The 22,279-nt window shown below is 35.2% G+C and overlaps 1 protein-coding gene across 1 annotated transcript in view; it reads left to right on the forward strand.

Moving 5' to 3' along the window:
• The window catches only part of LOC125845522 (probable sphingolipid transporter spinster homolog 2), a 293,275-nt gene that overhangs the window by 255,105 nt on the left and 15,891 nt on the right, over window positions 1-22,279 (forward strand). Inside the window, exons 2-9 of the mRNA XM_049525042.1 lie at window positions 1,463-1,564; window positions 8,326-8,430; window positions 8,533-8,608; window positions 9,771-9,845; window positions 9,942-10,044; window positions 10,108-10,170; window positions 11,607-11,661; window positions 11,806-11,903. Coding sequence (XP_049380999.1) covers window positions 1,515-1,564; window positions 8,326-8,430; window positions 8,533-8,608; window positions 9,771-9,845; window positions 9,942-10,044; window positions 10,108-10,170; window positions 11,607-11,661; window positions 11,806-11,903 — 625 coding nt within the window. The 5' untranslated portion in view covers window positions 1,463-1,514. The remainder of the gene's footprint in view (window positions 1-1,462; window positions 1,565-8,325; window positions 8,431-8,532; window positions 8,609-9,770; window positions 9,846-9,941; window positions 10,045-10,107; window positions 10,171-11,606; window positions 11,662-11,805; window positions 11,904-22,279) is intronic.

Below are 22,279 nucleotides of genomic sequence, written 5' to 3' on the forward strand. Positions count from 1 at the left end.
CTTTGAGTATCTTTTCAATTGTATCTTCTTCCTCAGTCTCAGTCTGAGTAGCTTTGTCGTGATAGGTAATCTGCAATAACATTCTTATCAGTTTTTATTATTTCAATTGTAAATGTAAAATTTAATATATTTAATATCAATCTCCTTATTTCTTTTGTTGTTACCGAATCTTGTATTTTTCTTGTCAGGCACCATTTTACTTGTGTATTATTTGTTCTTATAATAAATTCGTTATATACAATATATGGTTCAAATGATAATAAACATTTATATACCGAATATAATTCTTTCCTATTTATTTCCCATCTTATTTCTGCATTAGTAAATGTTACTGAATAATATCTACAATGATGTTCTATTTTTTCTTCTCCATACCTGTATTTTAATGCTCCTCCATAACTTTTTTCACTGACATCTGATTCTACTATATAAGTAAATTTTTTATTTTCATCCGGAAAATATAGTTTAGGTAGGTTCTTACATAATAATTTTACTTTTTGTATTTGTGTTTGGTCCTTTTTATCAAACTGGTATTCTGTCTTTCTTTAATTTTTGTTGTAATGATTTTAAATTCTCTGTTAATTTTGGTATGTATTCTCTTACTTGATTTACTAGTTCTAAGAATGATTGTAATTTCTTTTTTGTGTCTAGTTGTTCATTTGAGTTAATTGTTTTTTGTACTATATGTGTTTGCATTTTTATTCCATTTTTATCTATCTGTATTCTTAGGAATTCTATTTGGCTTTTCATTATGTCTGCTTTCTTTTTACTTAAGCTTATGCCTGAATATTCTATAATATATATGATTTTTTCTAATAATCTTATGTGTTCATCTTGGATTTTAGAATATAGTAATATATCATCAATATATACTACACAATTTTCTAGTTGTTTAAAGTAGTTATCCATAAAATGTTGATATCTACCTGGGGCGTTTTTATATCCAAACGGTAATACATTCCATTCATAAAATCCTTGGGGTACTGTAAATGCTAAAAGTTTTTTAGATTCTTCTTCTAATTTTAAGTGGTAAAATCCTGATTTGCAGTCAAATTTACTAAAGTAATTATATCCTTGTATTTGTCTTATCTTTAGTATTTTATTTGGTATCGGATAATTATATGTTTTAGTTTTTGCATTTAAATTTCTATAATCAATAACCATTCTGCTTTTTCCTCTTTTTTGTTCACTATGTTTATTTACGATAAATGCCGGGCTTATGTGCTTACTATTGCTTTCTTGTATATATCATTTTTCTAGTAATTCATTTATATGTAACAAAAGTCCTATAAAACTAAAATAATAAGTATCCTAATTCACTCAGGGAAGTTTTTTTTGACTAAAACAACTAAAACTATAATTCGGAAATATTAATCATTCTTGTGTCTGGAATATTGTTTCCCGACAAACGCATCAATAACAACTATGCTCCAAGTTCATCTTATTTTGTGTGTTTTTGCAGGGGTGATTTTGATTTGAACAATTTTCAGGATGGTGTCATATCATCTGCTTTCATGGTTGGGCTTCTTTTGGCATCTCCAATATTTGCTTCCTTAGCCAAGAGGTGATAATTTTAACATATCGCAGCCTTGATGTTGAGATATATAGAAGCATGTATCATACTAAAGTGATTTCACTGTAAAAAGTATGTTTGACAGACACCCTACAGAAATAAGCATTGTATTTACTATGGAGATCATTTTGTCAAGCATTGTATTTACTGTGGAGATCATTTTGTCTAGACAGGAAATATAATGAATTACTTTATTCCCATTGTGTTCATTCTCTTTCACCACTTTTTCTTTTGTACTTTTGTCTCATTTTCTTGATAAGATCTCTTGAAATTCCAAACTAATATAAGATGTTAATACTCTTTTATTGTCGAATACCATGCTGTCCATACTAGGCCATGCGACCCATGCCAGATCAATGTCCACTTTCTGAAATGATTAAGTCACCACTTATTATCCCACTTTTACTCTTCCTAGCATCCAAAGAATAAAAAGGTATCCTTTGTTTTAGTGGGATAGCCTAGTGAAAATCCACATCTAATATTAGAGGTTGAGGGTTCAACTGACCAAGAGAGCCTAGTGGGAAATGGCCATTCTTGACTCATAGGTGGGGAGGCTGGGTGGTGGGTTTAGCATATCAAAAAAAGGTTAAAAAAGAGAATCCCTTACTTACAATTTTACTTACTTGAATGAAATAATCAATATCTCAAAGTCCATCAAATAATTTAATGTAAGTCAATGGTGTTTCACAAATCATCTAAAGATCAAACTAATTCAAATTGAATTGGATGAAAGTGATACCTATATCCCAAGGTTACATTATTATAACTAATTTCTCATTCAGTACTGAAACTCCAGGGGTGGGGTGTACTGAAATATTTTCTAAGGTTATAAAGTATCAGTCGACTATTGATATATGCAAGTTGACTCACGTGCAAGTTACAGATAAAACAGATATAACATGGAGCAAGTAAGGAAACAAAAAGAGTAATTGATTTTATATTGGTTCGGATCACCAATATGGTGCCTAGTCTGTCCCCTGTGGGTTCAAGGGTTTCCTTTAGATCTTTTGAATGAACTTGATTAAACAGATTGTATTGTGGTGAACTTTGAAGAGTTTCTTACATCTGGATAATTCCAGATCTCTTTTGTGGCCACAACCTGTACTTATATAGCTTTCTAATATTTTTTTCTTTTCTTTTTACTAGTAGACTATGATGATTATAGTGCTTTTTGTAAGATGAAAGAGTGAATAGTGTTCTTGTTCAAGTGAAGTTGCGCATCTTTCTTCTTCGATCTTGATCCTCTTTTAACTTGGTTGGCTGTTTCATGACTGTTGCTCTTAAGATGATATGATTAAGAATCAATTCTTTCTCTTGGAGAATCATTACTTTGATGTTGATTTTGCTGGGATTGATTTGCTGAATCAATCCTTTGATATTCAGCGACCGACTCTTAAGTTAACCCAAGGGAGTTTCCTTCAATCAAGGGTATATTAATTTGCCTTGATTGAGTTCTCCTATCTGTCTTCTTTCCTTGTGTGTTCTCCGGTTTTCCTTGTATTTTCTCAATCACAGGAAGATTGATTTGCCTTGTTTGTCCTCTTTCATTGTACGTATTTCTGTCCTCTGTGTCTACTGACTTCTTTCAATGTATAGCTCTTCCCTAATTTTGGGCGGGGTTCTTGACTTGTGCGTGCTTCGGTCTTGCTTGTATATTTCCTCCAATTACAGGAATATTGATTTCCCTCGTTTGTCCTCTTTCCTTGTGCGTATTTCTGTGAAGGTGACCTTTCCTTCCATATTTGTAATGCTGCTTTTCTTGGTGATATTTGTAATGCTGATAAACGAGCCCAAGGAGAGATAGTCAAAAGGTCAGATTGTCTTAAGAAACCACCAAAACAAGACCAGGATTAACGCTTGGCTAAGAAATATTTGAGAGTGTTGATAACTCTCTCTCAGAAGGAGTGGTAGACAGTGTTATCAAAAGCGAAAAGCGCAAAAAAGCTCTAAGGTTTGTTGGGGCTTTAAGCGCAAAGCACAAATAAAGCGTGGATTTTATTGAGAAAAGGCGCAAATGGAGAAAACATACAAATATATACATGTTTAGTCCAAGACTAATAATTATAAAGGTTAAGGAGCTCAAAGAGGCCTCAGGCAGGGGAACCTCTGTCCCCTTTCCTGTTTTTGCTAGTGATGGAGGGACTTAACAACATGCTCAAGACAGCTAACACAAATGGCTGGTTGAGAGGTTTTGATGTGGCCAACGATGGAAGGGAAAGTTTAGTGGTGACTCATTTGCAATATGCAGATGACACACTCATCTTTTGTGGGGTAGAAGAAGAACAACTCAGATATATGAGAGTAATATTGGTCTTGTTTGAAGGAATCTCTGGGTTGCATATTAATTGGAGAAAGAGTTTTCTTTATCCTATTAATGAAGTACATAACATGGAGACACTAAACATAATCCTAGGTGGACAAGTTGGGGATCTCCCAACTACATACCTTGGGATGCCGTTGGGTGCTAAATCGATGTCTAAAGAGATCTGGAGCAGTGTAATAGAAAAGTGTGAGAAGAAACTGGCTAGATGGAAGGGACAATACTTGTCTCTTGGAGGAAGAGTTACTCTAATTAACTCAGTCCTAGATGCCATGCCTACTTACATGATGTCTTTATTTCCCATTCCAGTAGGGGTCACAGACAGATTGGACAGAATCAGAAGGAAGTTCCTATGGCAGGGAAACAAGGACAGGAAAGGTTACAATTTGGTAAAGTGGAATGATCTGATAATAGAAAAAAGGTATGGGGGTTTGGGTATTAAAAATCTGCAGAATCATAGCAAGGCCCTCAGAATGAAATGGTTGTGGAAATATGCTAACGACAAACATCTGTTATGGAGAAAAGTCATCAAAGCCAAGTATGAAGAAGAAAATAGGTGGATGACAAAGGAAGTATTTTCCCCATAAGGAGTGAATCTGTGGAGATCTATAAGGGCCTTGTGGGATGATTTCAAGATCAAAACCAAGGTTAAGGTTAGAAATGGGGAAAAGACAAGCTTCTGGGGAGATGACTGGCATGAGATGGGGATTCTGAGGAATATCTACCCAGATATCCACAACTTAATGTTAAATCAGCAAAGAACAATTGCATGAATGTGGACACCTGATGGGTGGGAAATCAGTTTCAGAAGACAAGTAAATGACTGGGAAATCACAAGAGTTGCAGATTTCCTTAACACTATTGGCCAGTTTAAAGGAACACAAGAAGGGGAAGATGAGTTTTGGTGGCAGGGCACTGACAGAGGAACCTTCAGGGTAGGCAAAGCATACAGATGGTTGAATAGTCACAATCAACAGAATGTCAACTGGCCCTGGAAAACTATATGGAAAGTGAATATACCCTACAAGGTATCATGTTTTATTTGGCTCTTATCTAAGGAAGCTGTCCTTACACAAGACAATCTGATGAAAAAGGGGATAATTTTATGTCCGAGATGTGTTTTTTGCAGAGAACAAGCAGAAACTGTTCGACATTTGTTCCTTCACTGCAAGATCACATGTCATCTTTGGAGGTTATTCATAAACCTTAAAGGTTTCTCCTGGACTATTCCAGGAAAGGTTACAGAGGCCCTTCAAAGTTGGGAAGAAGCTGGGGTTCTGGCAAGAAGCAGAAGTAGGTGGAGAATCATACCAGCCAGCATATGGTGGGCAATCTTGAAGGAGAGAAATTCTAGGTGTTTTGAGAACATAGAAAATAGTATAGAACAGATCAAATCGAATTGTATCTTGATTCTATGTTTTTGGTGTAATCAGATTCGGTCTAATGATCCTGTATCTATTATTGATGTGTTAGATTCATTATAGACATGGGATCATAGGATCTAGATTTACTTGTAAATATGGCCCTAGTACAGCCCATGTACTGATCTGTTTCTATCAATAGACACAAAGTTACCAGTTTCAAAAAAAAAAGAAAGAAAGAAGTCCCACATCGGTAGAGGGATGGGAATTTGGTCTCCTTATATGGACTTGGACAAACCTCCCCTCATGAGCTAGTTTTTGGGATTGAGTTAGGCCCAGGTGTCATATCTTTACATGGTATCCGAGCCAAGCCCATCTCAATTTGTTGTTCACCAATGATGGCCCCCCATTTAGAAGTGTTCACGCTTCTGTTGAGGTCTGTGCGTGCGGGGGAGTGTTAAGAAGTCCCACATTAGTAGAGGAATGATAATTTGGTCTCCTTATATGGACTTGGACAAACCTCCCGACATGAGCTAGCTTTTGGGGTTGAGTTAGGCCCAGGTGTCATATCTTTACAGTAAGCATGAATAACAAAGAAATTGATTGTTTTTAATCAATGGTTTAGCATCGCCTCTTCAGGACATGCTCATTCAAAAGGAAAATTATGTCTTAGAGCCTTGATGACGACACTAAAGCGCTCATTAAGTGAGGCTAAGCGCTCAACGTGTTTTGAGCCTCGCTTCAAGGCTTAAGCGCCCCTTTGATAAAACTGGTGGTAGGATTTTTCAACATTCTTGGATAGATTGGAGTAGGAGGTCTGAACAGCTATGGCAAGCTCTGTCTGAGAGGATTTGGCTTCTTGCGTTAAGGAGTTGACTCGTTGAATCAGCTTATTCGTGGTCTTGATTCCTTCACACTGATTGCCATCCATGGAGATTCTCAGCTTCCCAACATTTGTGCTAGTGTCTTTGGAGGTCCTTGTCCCTGGTCTGTGCAGCTGCTGCATTCCATCCTCCAGAGCTGCTAACCTGCCTTTTATCTCACCTGCTTCTTTAAGCAATTCTGAGGCTGAATCAGCAGAGATCTTGCTGCCCTTTGGCTGCTCCACTTTAACCTTCACTAAACCCTTCTTTGACCACTTATCATCATGTCGAACATATCCCATGCTAGCAAATGCTTGAGTATCATATGTAGAGGAAACTTCCAGGGGTTTATAGGTAGAGATGTCAATCATAGAGGCAGTTAAGATGCGGGTGATGATCAGTACGTAGGGAAGGCTTGAAGTAACACCTGATTCCTCAGCACTCTTGACAATGTATTCACGAATTCACTTAACCCAGTTGATTTATTACTTTTCTAATAAGCAATACAGTACAAATGGAAAATTTACCCAAAGTTTATTAAGTGCACAAAGTTCCATTGATGTTGCCTCCATATTGAACTTCATAATTTGTTGCCCCTTTCTTCTATAGTCTAGTACATTGTTAAGAATGTCAACAAACACGTAGTGATCAGTTTCACCCCAAAGTATATTAAAATGTTGGACAACAATGCTTAAATGGCCAAACCATGCCATTGGTGATTGCTCCAAACCATAAAGAGGCACTGTTGACATACTAATCTAGACTTGCCCTAAGCAACAACACTAGCATTTGCTGTTGACTTCCTCCGTAAGTTCATGATGAAAGAAGACAATTTTTCTATCAAACTGATAATGGAGCTAATGAAGTACAACGGTGATCCTAGGCACTGTGAAAGAAGTATTTTTCAGTTAGACTTTTAGAGGACGGAAGAGATGTTGCTCCACGAGCACTAATGTGGGTCGTATTGAGAGAGAGATGTGGGTCATATGGAGAGAGAGTTATACAAGAGCTTTTGAAGGAGTAGAGAATGATTTCTTGTAATCTATTATTCCTTACTTTTTATTTTTGGTGCACCCATGAGGCTCCTGTATGTACAGAAGATTGAAGCGTTGTTCATGGAGAACTATTTTACATTATAAAACTAAAGGTCAATGAGACATAGCTGCAGTGGAGATAAGGTGGCGGATAGATGCAATTATGGCCACCAAACAAAAGGTATCACCATAATCAATGCCAAAAATCTGAATATATGCCCTGAGCACCAATTTAATTTTAAGATGATCAACCTTTCATCAGCACTACGTTGACTTTAAGCACCCAACGACATCTAACTATTATTTGCCATGTACTAAAATAACTATCTTCCAAGTACCATTGTCATGCAGAGCTGTCATTTCCTCAATCATAGCTTGATACCAAACTGCATGATTCATTTCTTTTGCTGCAATTATAGGTATTTTGACAGTGGATAAATTTGTAAAGGAGACATGATATGAAGGTGATAAATGGTGCTAACTTAAGTAATTATAAGCCGGATGAGGGTTACAAGTAATTCGAGTACCTTTTCGAAGAAAAATAGGAAGGTCCAGCCTATTACTCAATGAAACAGGGAATGTAGTTAGACTTGGCAAAGAAATACCAGGTGGACTTTGTATACTTTGATCATGAGCTAAAACTTCAACTGGAATTGACAAGCTTCAACCAAGGTCCATCATATGTATTTTCTTGGGGGTACTCTCACCTTCAAAGGGTTACAAATGCTATGTACTATACATAAGTACTTTGTGAGGCAGATGCAAATTTTATGAGCCACCCCCATACTTTTCATCAAATCTGCTGATTAAATAGCCTTAGGTAGAGTTCTTGTTATTCCAACTCTTCTGACTCTAACCTTCTCATATGTGAACCCATTAGAGCAAACCATTTTACTCATGCCAGTCAATCAGACCAAGTTTTAACTAAAACAAATAATGCTCATCCTAATCCTTGCCTACCTCATTAACATCTCTAAAGATGCTGTTATTTCAATTATGTTAAGACTTTAACTAAACCTCATCCTTTCTCCAAATTCATGCTTTGCCACTTAAAATGCAAAGGGGATTGGAAAAATAAAGGGAAAGGATTTGAATTGTATGTCTACCTTTACACTATGATGTGCCTTCTATTTAATCAATTTCTCATATTTCTTGTATTATTGTGACTTGGCAGTGTTAATCCATTTAGACTTATTGGAGTTGGACTGACAGTCTGGACCTTTGCTACTGCTGGTTGCGGCCTGTCAATTAATTTCTGGTCCATTAGCATCTGCAGAATGTGAGTAGATATGCCAGTTCTTTTGAATGCTACCTGTTTTTCTACTTTTTCTTTTGGGGGTGGTGGTGGTTATATTTGTTAATAATTTATTTCCTCTATCAGGATGGTGGGTGTTGGTGAGGCATCTTTTATAAGCCTTGCTGCTCCATTCATTGATGACAATGCCCCAGTTGATCAGGTTTGTTTTGCATTTGTGATTCAGCTATGTAAAGTTGCTGACTTAGTAGATGATGCATGCTGTACTGCTTGTCTTTTATTTCTGTTCTGAGGCAAATAATATTCTGGGTAGTTCTGGCCTCTGAGTGCTAATATCTATTGCTAATGTGATGGGTAGTTCTGCTGTTCCTCTGCCTGTACTCCTGTTCCGTTATTGTTCAAAATTATTTATGCTTATAATACAAGGTGCAAGCTCTCGCCTCCTTTTCATTTTTAAATATGGTGTGCCTAGACTTTGTGAGGCCCCCCATAAAAGTATGATTGCATTAGTGGGCGTAGTTTTACCTTTTAGTATATTTGAAGGCTTCTCTGCGTATTGCCATTGAGAACTATGAGTTTATGATATATTAGCTGGAGCAAAACTGAGAGTATCAGTCTGGTAATAATTGTAACTCTGAAACATTGGGATAACGCTTCCAGTCCTATGCATGAGTTTCTACTTAAATGTTACCTAGTCCATGGATTACCATGTCTCCTGGTAATGAAGACCAATCACAATTCCTGTAAACAAATATTTAATATACTGTAGGTTAGGTTCAATTGGTTAGAGCTTGTGGCTGTTAACCACAAGGTCGGAGGTTCAAACCCTCCTTCTAGCGTTCTCCATTTATTTACACTAGGTATGTTGTTGTACTGTAGATTAGGTTCATTGAACTCTCTTGTTGGCTTGGTTAAAGCAAGTTGTGAGGCAATTACTTCTTTTTAATTGCTGGATCTATTTAACGTAGATCTTCTGTACAATATTGTCCATGAAGATATCTGTCAGAAAATGAGCATAACCTGGATTTATGCAAGTTGTTTCCTATTTTTGTTGTTTTCCTTTTCTAAACTGTATGGTTCCATATTTTGTTGAAATTCCTTAAAATTGTGTAGAAGATGTTGTGATATGAACAACAATGCTTCATAATGGAAATGAATGCTCGTTCCAATTTAACCTTCTTGTATCTTTCCTAGTTTATCATGTTAACAAAGACATCCAATTATATATAACTTTTTTTTTCTTGATGATCACTATTTTTTACATGCTTCTTCAACTTCATAGCTGCTTGTGTACAACTGTCAAATGTTTCTGCATCTCATATTATGTCTGTAATGTGATGCATGCTAATTCTCCTTCATGTCAGAAAACAGCATGGCTGGGAATATTTTACATGTGTATACCAACTGGGATTGCTGTTGGTTATGTATATGGTGGATTGGTGAGCTTGCTTCAGTTGCTATGAGTTAAGCTTTTCTTGGGGGAAGTATCTTTTGTGGAGCATGCCAAGTCTTACTAAAGCTCTGCTCTGTGGTAGGTTGGAAGTCTTCTTAATTGGCGTTGGGCGTTCGGGATAGAGGCATTGCTGATGCTTCCTTTCGCAATTTTAGGTTTTGTGATGAAACCATTGCAATTGAAAGGTGATGTAATATTAATTTTCAGTTCAATGCATTTTCCAGACAATTTCTAAAATGTTTCTACAGGGTTCTCGCACACCGGATCAAAAAGACCGTCGACTTCTGTGCAGACTTCTTGCACAGAAGCAGGTAATGCCTACTATCACTCATATGTGTTCATTTCACCTTCTCTACCTAATTCAACAGGGTTCACAATTCTTGTCCTAACCTACAAGATTCCTTTACCTGGATGATGTGCTTGGGAGGTACATCCTCCCAAATATATTAATCTGTGAACATGAATTTTATTTGGCTCTTTTCTTTTATAAGCAAATGCGTTGCCAAGAACTCAGAAAATCACATATGAAGATCGTATATCAAAAGATAGTAATTTCGTTGGGAGAAGTTCTTGTTTTGCGCACATAAAACCTGAACTGCTAAATAATACTATAAGTTAGGTTGTTCATAGATGTATACAAGTAAAATAAAAGAATGTCGCTTGAGGTGCTTCCACCATGTCCTAGCTTGATTTTTAGAAAATCTCTTTTGTTTGTGTAAACTTGAAGATGCAAATAGTATTGATCATTTCATGAAATTTGTTAGCTCCTTGATTTACAGTTCGTTATTACAGGAACATTGTACAGGAGCTACTGTTTTGCTAAGCTGCTGTATCTTTTAGCATCTTCTAGATGCAGTTTAATGAAAAATACCACACTTTGCTTGATAAAAAAATGTTTTTTGTCCTATGTAGATGTCCATATGCGCCAATAAGTAGGATCATCTTTTTTAAAAAAAATAAAAAATTATGGCCACATGGGCCAGATTTTATTAATCAAAATGGTCCAGCAATAGTAAGTAGGAGCATCAGTATCATTACATAAGGTGATACTCACCAGTAAGTATGATCATCAATATCATGGCATAATGTGATAACTGGGGACAAGGTAAATCCATTGTTAGATTGTTCAAGGAAGTAGTCTAAAAAGACTTACAACCTCCCAAATTTAATGCCAACGTACTAATGACAGAATACAATGTAAAAGGTTTACCAACTAATTGTGATTAATACAGTCGTCATTTTACTTAGACTACATCAGGTGCTTGTGAAGATCGACCAACTAGTTGCCGTTTTATGTTCGCGAATGGATAACTGTGAAATTTAAAGAACTTCTAGTTTTAGAAAATCCATTGCCTTTAACAAATTATTTGGTATTATAATGAAGGCATAGATATAATGATGTTGATAGAAGATTCATTATAGTCCTTACTAATTAGATAGGGTGTAGTTGATTGATTGAATGATTTTTTAGAGTACATTGAATGATTCTTTTATCATGATTTTATCCTGGTCTTGATAATGGAATGAGATCATCTATCCCATATAGAAGGTGGGATAGATAATCCTGGTTATAATCCCAGGATAACCTAGTTTTGAACCAAACGACCCCTGAGGGATAGCTCAGCACTGTGATGGATAAAGTTGATGTTATCTCTGTTCCTTTTTATTTGTTTTCCTTACAAGGTTCTTTCTTGTGATTATATCAATCACACCATAATTTGATTTTAATCTCTTGTCATTAATGCAGTTACTTCACCTTGTCAAGATGGTTCATCCCAAACAAGGAATGATTCCATGGATGAGTAAGGAGCCTTCATAAAAACATGGTCTATGACAGCCAAAATTTACCATCATGCGTGCAAGCATGATTGGAATTGGCATTCACTGATCGCTGTAATATAGTAGACAACTTCGTCATGCATCTTATTTTTCTCTCTCCTTTGCAGTTCAAAAAGTGCACCCGGAATTTTGAACCAATTTACAAGATTTTGGATGGATATGAAGGTGCTTTTGCTTGACAAGGTCTACGTCGTGAATATCCTAGGTATTGTATTCACTTGTTCGACTTTGTTGATTTGATGCTTCTTTGTTCTTAGTATTCTTATACTGGCATGTGGTTGAACCTATTTTGAATTTCCTACTATCCATCTATACTAATATAGAAGTGGGAAGCTCCAAACTAAAATACCCCTCAAAAGTTGATGACCTTTATACCCCATTAGAATTAAATATTCATAAAGTTAATGTAAAAAACATTTATACACCCTATTCAGTATTATAGGCTGTGTTGTGTATAACTCTTCTCTCTCTTTTCTCTCTATTTTCTTCTCTATCTATCTCTCCCCTTCTTCCGGTACCCACTTTCCTAAGGTTCTGATGGATAACAGCATCTATATTGCGGTGGGTTTCAAATCTATTGACATAACAAGATCATGTGGCACAACAGAGATATGGTACGAGTGGACTGAGAGGAGTAGAAATTTCATCCGGAGAACAACTTTTAACAAGATGACTATGGAATGGATCTCTCTAACTCTGAGAGAAGCATCGAAAGTGAATGGTAACTTTGTCAGAAGATGGAAGAGAAGAGTTAATTTCTCAGAAACATTTTGCTCTAGGAATTTTAACAAGTTTGGCTGGTGTATCAGCATTGTGAGTTTAAGGGGGGAGAAAAATATCAATGGTAATCATACCGGAACTGACATTAGTTTAGGATGGAATTTTATTGCTGACAAGATAGAAGTTTTTTTGAAGAAACAGGATCCCCATTCTAGGGCTGAGTCAAGATTGGCTGAGAAGAACCTTCCATACTCTGAAGCTGCCAGGAGCTTTAAGTGGTTGAGTAGGGAAGGTAATGAGGACATTTAAGACTCTGTATTGATGAAGGGAGGAGTTATATGCATTGATGAGGGGTCAAGCTCCCAAAGTGAAGTTTTACAGAGATGTTTGGTCGGGGCTTTCCCAGATAATGTCTCAGAGTTTCCCATCCAATTAGAAGTCAGAAGATGGGCAAACACCTAATGGAAACAAGTCATGCCTGAGCATCTATGAATTGGCAAACAGAAATTTCCTTTTTGAGTTCGCATTTTCCATAAGCACTTGATCGGTTCTTTTTTACTCTAAATAACGTTTGAACAGTTGAACCTGTCAAAGTTAAGTAGGTATATCCAAATCCTGGTTTTTGAGATTAGTCAACCGACTAATCACATTATAAAAGCGGGAGATTTTTTTGTGTAAAGCCTTTTCCCAAACTAAGAAGCACATCTGGAATGATTGAAACAACAACATCAACTTCGAATCAATAGCTTTCCAGAATAGACTACACAATTGAGTATCAATCTTCTTCCATTTTCCCCTATCCTTTTCATTAATATCTGTAGCTTGTTTAATTAAGTAATCGTGAAAATGTTTCACCTTACACCATAGTTATATTGAAGATGACCAAGTAGTTTGCACTACCTATTAAGGGTTCAATAGTGATAGAATGGTTCGAATTGTTGGAAATCATGGTTTTTTTAGAACCAAAAATATATAATCCGAGGGACATTTTTTTCAAATTAGTTGAAATAACCTCAAATCAAGGGTAAGATACAGCTACCAGATAAAATGATGATCCAAGGTCTGGGACAGAGCAGATCTCGTCGGAAACAGTGAGGATGTTTGCCGAAAGTCCACTGCCTCATTGGAAAGTGATCGGAATCTAGTGGAACCTGTATAGGTGGTCTCAGAATCAGGGGGTGAGTCTATCTGAAAAAAGGAACTCTCCCTCGAGTGGTCGGAACAGATCTGGCTGAGTTTTGGTCGTGGAGGTGTCCTGGTTCCATTGTGGTGTTGGTTTAATCACAACACCAATAGAAACACAGGTTATGTTAGACGGTCGTGAAAGTTGTCGGAAACTGGCACGGCAACATAATTTTATTCTTCCAATATGTTACTGACGTTAATCAGGCTCTAATATCATGTGAGGTGGAAGAGAAAATAAGAGAATAGGAGTAAATTAAGTTACCTGCTATGTATATTCTAGAATATTTACAAGGATACTGTTTGTAAATTTGTTTATCTCAAACTCAAAAAACTATACTATATAATATCCTAGTGCATAAAAGTCAATCTAAAAAAATCACATTCTTTTTTTGGGGAAGTTACACATTTGGCTGCTCGTCTAAAATATGTACAGCCACTAGCCAATATACATATCTTATACAACTATTTATGCATATCTTATACATCTGTTGGCTAATCTTTTGGCAGGCAGTTATTTAAGTTAGTTTCCCTTCTTTCTTTTTGATGGGCAACTAAAAACAATTGTCGCTAAATAGGATCATCGTTCATTTTTCTCAAATAACTTAATTTTTTTTCTTTAATTATTATTTTGTAACTCAAACACATTCTTTAATACTCCCTCAATTTAAAAAAGAATGGCCTAGTTTGACTTGGAACGGAGTTTAAGAAAAGAAAAAAACTTTTTAATCTTGTGGTTCTAAATTAAAGTTATGTCAAATCATATATCATATATATATATATAGGGAAAATATGTTTAGTTGCGCGGACTCTTCACTTTTGATGCCGCACCCGTCTTGGATTCTTCAAAAATACACTACTTTTGGCGAATCCGACACGCACCCGTTGGCATTTTTGAAGAGTCCGAGCAACATAATTTATTAAAAACCCCCCCGAACTTGGCAGCAGAACTTACTTTAACACTTAAACTATACGAGCGTTTATTTACCCTCCTAATTTCATTTCGCGTGAATTTAATACCATCCTAACGGATGACGTGGCAAAAAAAGAAAAGAAATCTTTTTGAAAGCGCGTTAAGTTATTTTTTTTAAAAAGTAATGGTCCCACTTTGTATATATGAAAAAAAGAGAAAGAAACCCACCCACCCCATTCTTCTTCTTCTTCAAACCCCCCCACCCCGCTTTTTCAAAACCCCACCTACCCCCTCTACCTGCTTGTCTTTTCTTCCTCAAACTCCTCACGTCACCCTATCCCAACCCACCCCATCCTCTTTCTCCTTCTTCAAACTCTACATTCAAAGCACATAAATAAAAAGAATCAGATCCACATAATTTTTTTTACTCTTTAATTTGGAGATTTGATTTTTCTTAAAAAGTTATGAATTTTTTTGAAAATAAAGACTTGGGCATAAAAGAAGATGAGGTTTTGTCAACCGATCTATAATGTTAATGGTTGACAATGGCGATTGAAACAATGGGTAGATAAAGGTGGTTGACAATGGCGATTGAAGCAATGGGTAGAGAAAGGTTTTTTTTAAAAGAAAAATCACTACAAAGAATTGTGTTTTTCTTGAATTAGTTAAGAATTCCACATTAGTCTGGTTCAACATGGGCTTGTGGTTTTGGTGTAAAAATCGTCATCGTGCTTGGAGTAGTGCAACACATGTTATATCCACTTAGAATTGGTGTGGAGCAACAAAGCATAAGTAATATGTTTCCAGAAGAAGTTCAAATCAGTGCTCTTTTTATTGTGTTTAGAACAAAGAGTCTATAATTAGCTTTTAGCTTCTGCTTAATTTTCCTAGTTTTAACCTTCTTAATATATAGAATATGGTTCTGTTAATTGAAAAAAAAAAGTTGAGAATTAGAACTTGATTAGTATATAAAAAAAATAAAAATAAAGAACACCGACAATCGACAATGGCAGTAAATGATGTTGACTATTGAAAAAAAATCACTGGTAATGACTTCAATTTTTCTTAAACTAATTAAGAACTAAAGATTAACTAGTATTTAAATATTCTGAAAAGGAAAGAAAGAAATGAATTTAAAAAATCAAAAATCAAATTTTAGAGAATTTCCAATGTGGCTATGACGTGGCGCTTATGTGGTTCTGATGTGTCAATGACGTGGCGCGTGTGTAATACACTTGCCAACTTGAGACTGGTATTATATTTTTAGGGTGTTATTAATTCACTTCAAATATGTTAAGGGGGTATTTAAACGCCTGTATAGTTTTAGTGTTAAAGTAAGTTATGCTGCCAAGTTCAGGGTTTTTTTTATGTATTTTCCCACACACACACACACACACACACACACATATATATATATATATACACTAGTTTTGATGCACATGAATATCAAACCATGTACTATACTATTTTTAAAAACTGTGAATATTATTAAATAAAAAAAATTAAGTAAACAATTATAAAATGAATGATAAAGTATAAGTTCTTATGAATAGTGGATGTAAATTTTCTTATTATTACTACTGAAAGTTAGTCACTCTTAAAGTCCCTGAGTTACACCTCTTAAATGTACTTTCTCCTCCCTCCCCCATTGGCATTACTTAGTTAATATTGCATTGTTGGAGTTCTTACTTTTTATATAATATAATATAAAATATTGAAGATATACTAAATTGGATATTTTTAGTTGGAGTATTATATTAATTTACCATTCATGTTAAGGAGTGTTCTAATTTCACTTAACTTTGAGATTGTCAATGTCCGTAAATCAAACTTGAGAAGAACAAAAAACTTTAAAAAAATCATGTTTAAAAATGTAAGGAAACCCCTCCATTTATATTAAACAAAGTGTAGTATGAGCATGTGCATATTTTTTTTTTAATCATAAAAATCACAACCCTTCGGAAAAGTCACAACTCATCGGAAAAGTCAAACTCTTTGGAAAAGTTGTAACCATTCAATGTGAAATGGTGTCTTCTTTTAATATAAAATATAGAAGATATACTAAATTGGGTGTTTTAAGAAGAAGAAGAACAACGAAAAACTTTTAAAAAATTGTAGTTTAAAAATTTGAGGAAACCCCTGTAATTATAGCCAACAAAGGGTAGTGTATGAAAAATGTTTATTGTGCCTTATCAAAAAAATGTCACAACCCTTTAGAAAAGAAACAACCCTTCAAAAAGTTCACAATACATCGGAAAAGTCATATTTATTTGGAAAAGTCACAATCCTTCGAAAAAGTCACAACTTGTCAGAAAAGTCGCATACCTATAGAAAAGTCACAACCCTTCGAAAAGGTCATAACTCATCATGAAAGTTATAACTCTTTGGAAATATCACAACCCTTCAATGTGAAAAGGTGTGTGCCTTTAATATTTTATACTTCCTCTGTCCCAATTTATGCGGCACTTTTCGTTTTTCGAGAGTCAAACAGTTTAAGTTTGACCGGCAATTTGCGCATGTAATGTTCAATTTTTTCAAAATGAAATTTATATATTTGTAAACTACGTAAAAAGTACTACAAGTCACAATAATTGATAATTCAAAATGTTTAAAAGATCTATGAAAAACTTACGTTATAAAATAGACTTGTTTGAATCTCGAAATTCGAAAAGTGCCACATAAAATGGGACTGAGGGAGTAATATAAAATAAATAAATAAATATAATACAATATAAAATATAGAAGATATACTAAATTTGGTGTTTTAAGTTGTGGGTATTACAATAATTCAACATTTAAGTTAGGTAGTTCATTCTTTTAAGATAGTATAGAATATATATAGATAAAAACATAGATATAGATTTATCTAATTTTAATTTGATGTGAAATTTTTAAAAATAAAGAAGACTCATAATTTAAGGATATGTAGAATATATAAAAATGACTTTTAACTTTGTGGTCTTAAAGATGCGCCCCACCCCCAAGAAAAAAATATATCCTATATTAAACTGAATAAAAATAAAAGTACAACAAATAAATTGGAAACGGAGGAGTACTAATTAATCTAGTTTGGACTCTTCAAACAAGTTTTTGATCGAATCCTTTTTCTCCAACAATTTGAGACTTTTCACAACTTGAAAACACCAAGTTGTAGTTTGTGCAACAGAAAATCATTGATGTTCTTGTCAAGTGGAAGTTGCTGCAAAAGTATATTTATGGCTATGAAAATGAGTACATATTAATTATCTAGATAGTCTTCTCGTTTGTAGTTGAGTTATTCCATTCTCCTTGTAGCATCAATTTTTATTGATCTAACTAATTTATCCACAAAAAATACTGTAATTGAATAATTGATCAACTCTCACAATCTTCCTTGTTTTAAGAAGAAGAACAAAAACTTATAAAATTTGTAGTTTAAAAGTGTGATAAACCCCCACTATTTATAGACAACAAAGGATAGTATGAAAAGGTACTTATCGTGCCTTATTAGATAAATCACAAACCTTCAGAAAATCACAACTTTTTGGAAATGTCATAACTCATCAAAAAAGTCACAACTCTATAAAAAAGTCATAACCCTTCGGAAAAGTAACTACCCATCAATGTGAAAAGGTGTTAGCTTTTAATATAATCATATATCATATCATATATATACAAAAAAAAAAAAAGAACCCTAGACCCGCCTACGTGGCGCCACCACAAACCAGGATTCCCTTTTAATTTATTTATTTCCAAAACTAGTCCTCCCCTTTCATGAAAAATTGTGACTTTTATGAAAAGTTGTCTTTTGTGAAAGGTTGTGACCTTTCCGAAGGGTTGTAACTTTTTCAAAGAATTGTGACATTTCCAATAAGGCACAATAAGCATTTGTTCACACTGTTCTTTGTTGTCTATAAATAGAGGGATTTTCTCTCATTTTAAAACAATGAAAATTTTGAACTTTTTCTTCTTCTGCACAATTAAATATTCATGTACTTTACTCCTGTTGAGTGGCTCACTGACACCATTGTTTTTGTATCAATACACTAGTGAATAGAATCGTTCCATCCTTAGAGAACATTGTGCATTTAGTGGACTTGATTTTTTCCGGGTAATTTTACTAGTATAGAGTAAATAAATATAATATAAAATATAGAATATATACTAAATTAGGTGTTTTAAGTTGGGGTATTAGAGTAATTTAACATTCCAGTTAGGGAGTTCATGGTTTTAAGGAAGTATATATATATATATATATATGCTAGATTCACCACACGTGCGTTGCACGTGGTTCCCTCGTCTTGAGATTGACATGTGTATGTAAATGTATTAGATTATATTAGTCAAAATATATCGTTTTTTTTAGATGACATTTCCTACAGTTGTAACCGTTATTTATGGGTCTCCAATTATAGATTCCTAAATATTTCCGCCTTACGCTTGAGTAATGTACTTCTTCATGGTGTTTTTTGGCGGTGTCTTTATTATAAAAGTAACTTTCTGAAGATAACCATAAATTCCATACAAATGGTGAAGTGGTGATACCACCATTACAGTAGTGCTGCCCTCACTATTTCATCGGGGTATTATTTATACAACACGCAACAATATGAACACGATAATTTGGTATATGTTTCTTTAGTAGTTGTCTTTGTTTGGCCCGATCATAACGACTTTGGATTCCACTTGTATTGAGTTGTATCAAACCAAATAGCTTACTAAATTTTCGACTAAAAGTGAGACCAGCTCATTATGTACCAACTCCCCAAATATTGACTGATCAAAACTGCTTTACCATCTGAACTCATAGATAATTTTAAAGATTACAATGCTTCATTAGCAAACTCACCTTTCATTAATGGTCTCTGGTGAGGATTATCAGATGAGTAGACGCTTCAATCATCGATTATGCACAAAGACTCCAGTTAGAAGGGACTCTGCTCGACGAAAACTGTGGCATATTACGAACATTGACATTGAGAGGGAGCATACGATACTCAATATCTAGCTCTCTGAATATCTTTGCCATTTCCTTAACTAAAAGGGCTGTCTTTGCCCATCTCTCTCCCATGTCTTGCAAATTCATTGTGTGTGTAATCCATACTGACCATCTTATCCTGGGTAAGTGTTCAATATCTCTCATCACTTTTGTTCTGAATATACCTAACAGTACAGAAGCCATACCATAAATTATTATAAGGGGAAGAATATTACTCATTTCGTTTCAATTTGTTTGTTTGGTTTTGAGTATATGGAGTTTTAGGAAGTTAAGAATAATTTTGAATCTTGTGGTCTTAAGCATTGTGATGTGAAAAGTTGATATTAAAGAGTTGCAAAAAGAAAAAAGATGTTTTTTTAGACAAACACAATAAGAAAGTAAGAAAAACAAATCGACACGGAGGAGCTCTGGTTTCTTGCTTAAGCTGAGAAGCAAGTCAAAAAAAGGCGTTCTGTTCCGTCTATTTACCAACATTACTATTTTCAGAAAAAGAGTCAGGACGGGTGATTTGTGTGTAGAAAGACTACTAAGATGAGTGTATTCTTATGTTGAGCATCATAAAAGAGTAAGTCAACCACTATAACACAAGAGATCTGTAAAGGAAACAACTAAAATTGATCCATGGAAGATGAATAGTTGTATATATCTTGTTATTTTCTCTTTCATCAATGCTATTTTTTCCATAGGAGTTGAGATATGCATGCCAAATTCGATTGCATCTCGCATGTCTGTACTGTGATAGTAGTTACTTATGGGCTTTGTAGATAAGACACTATTGGGATATATGATCTTCGGGCTATCGTATCTCAGAAGTACTGTAGCCAATATATTCATCTCTTCTACAATCATCTGTAACCCAAAAATCAAAAAAGGTCCTTTAATATACAAATCAGAATGGTATCTAAAAATCTATATTAGAGTGGATGAATTCTTACACGAACTCTGTCAATTTCAACATGGTCTCCTACATCAAATGGGTGCATCACAAATAAGAATATTATTGCCTTGAATGTCATCTTGGCCATGTTTCCCAACATCAATACGGCCAGAAGAACCTGAGAGCTCATAAAGAACAGGAAATGTGTAGTGGCTTTGAGGATAAGAAGCCAAACAACCAGTATGATGACCCCTACTAAGACGTTCAACATGTGATGCAGTTTGTCCACAACAGTCTTTGTGTCTCAGTCGCCACGTGGCCTGAATCTCGATGAGTGCAACAATGTTAACTCCAGGGGTAAAAATGTATTAGTACCATTGATGAGGGTAGCGTAGGGTAATAGTCTGCAATAATTGGCAGTAATTTGATGCATAAAAAATGTTATCAGTAAGATGCAACATGCGGATAACCTAAGGCTAGCAGTAACAGATATATTTATATATTATAATGACTGTTTTTATAATTGCCAGGGGACTGCAGGTAAGCAGAAGAACCAATAATAGTCCATATAATTGTTGCCTCAAGGCGATGTAACAAAGTCGATTAGTGCTCTGTATATGCTAGTTTGTATGATACTTTCCCTCTGGACTGCGAAGCAGATTTGGTGTGACTGTGATGCATACAAGAGGGTAGCAGTAAGATGTAAAGAGCAAAAGCTTAAGGTAAGAAGTAACACATATATGGGACTCTGTAACTCCAAATGCCAGAGGACCGTATATACTCAGTAGAACAAATAATAGTATGTGTTATTGTTGCCACAAGGGGAAGAAACAAAGTATGTGAGTGGGCTGTACTCTTAGGCAATATTCCATCTGGAATGTTATTCATATTGTTCACTTTCAGAATGCCGTGAGTAATTGTACAAGCAGCCGTGGTAATGAAAGATAAAATTAATAAAGGGAATGTGTCTTTGCGGTTAGTGTGTGTGCAGGGAAAACAATTAAATTGCTGAAGGACAAGGTTATGTTTTAGTAAAGCAGTATTTTCAATATGAGGGTGTGTCGTTACATACCTGTGCGTCATCTGTTTGGGGAGAAAACATCTGCGTTTATGAGTTACGAAGAGTGGGAAATGATGGGTTACATATGTTTGGGAATACTGGAAGTTGGTGTCTGTTCAACGCGGAAGTGGTTGAAGTGGTGGCCTATGCTTTTGATATATGTATGGAAATGTTTTTGTACTATATTTGGCAACCAGACACACTACTTTGCTTGTTGGTGTATGGCATGTATAGACTATGTATACAATTTAAGCATTAGGAATGTGAGTCAAAGTTGTATAGTTGTTGCCTGAAGGGGATGAAACAAAATTCATGGTATTTTCCTGCAGGAATATGAGTCAGAGTTGGGGTGAATGTGATGCATAACAGAGGTTAAGAGTAAGATGTAAAGAGCCCAATCGTAAGGTTAGAATTAATCCAAATATAGGAAATTTGTAGTTGCAAATGTCAGGGAATTGTATAAATGCAGGCAAACAAACTGTAGTCAGTCGTATTGTTGCAGAGGGGAAGGAACAAAGTGAATGAGAGGACTGTAATCGTAGGCAATATTCAATGTGGAATGTGATTCACATTGCGTAGTTTCAGAATGTTGTGAGCAATTGTAGGGTACCAAGCAGCCGTGTTAATGTAAGTTTAAAGTAATAACGGATTAACATAGAAAAGGGAATTGTCAAGACAAATATCGTCTTGACATTAAATCACACAAAAAAATTTAAAATGCAAGAAGAAGAAGAATAGTGTCACGCCCCGAGCTACCCCCGAGACGCGGACACGGGACCTAGGACCACAAGTGATCCCAAGCTAACCTTGCTAGCATGATCATGAGCATACTAAAGATAATAAACTGATGC

Source organism: Solanum stenotomum, chromosome 11 (assembly GCF_019186545.1).
Source record: "Solanum stenotomum isolate F172 chromosome 11, ASM1918654v1, whole genome shotgun sequence".
NCBI lineage: Eukaryota > Viridiplantae > Streptophyta > Magnoliopsida > Solanales > Solanaceae > Solanum > Solanum stenotomum.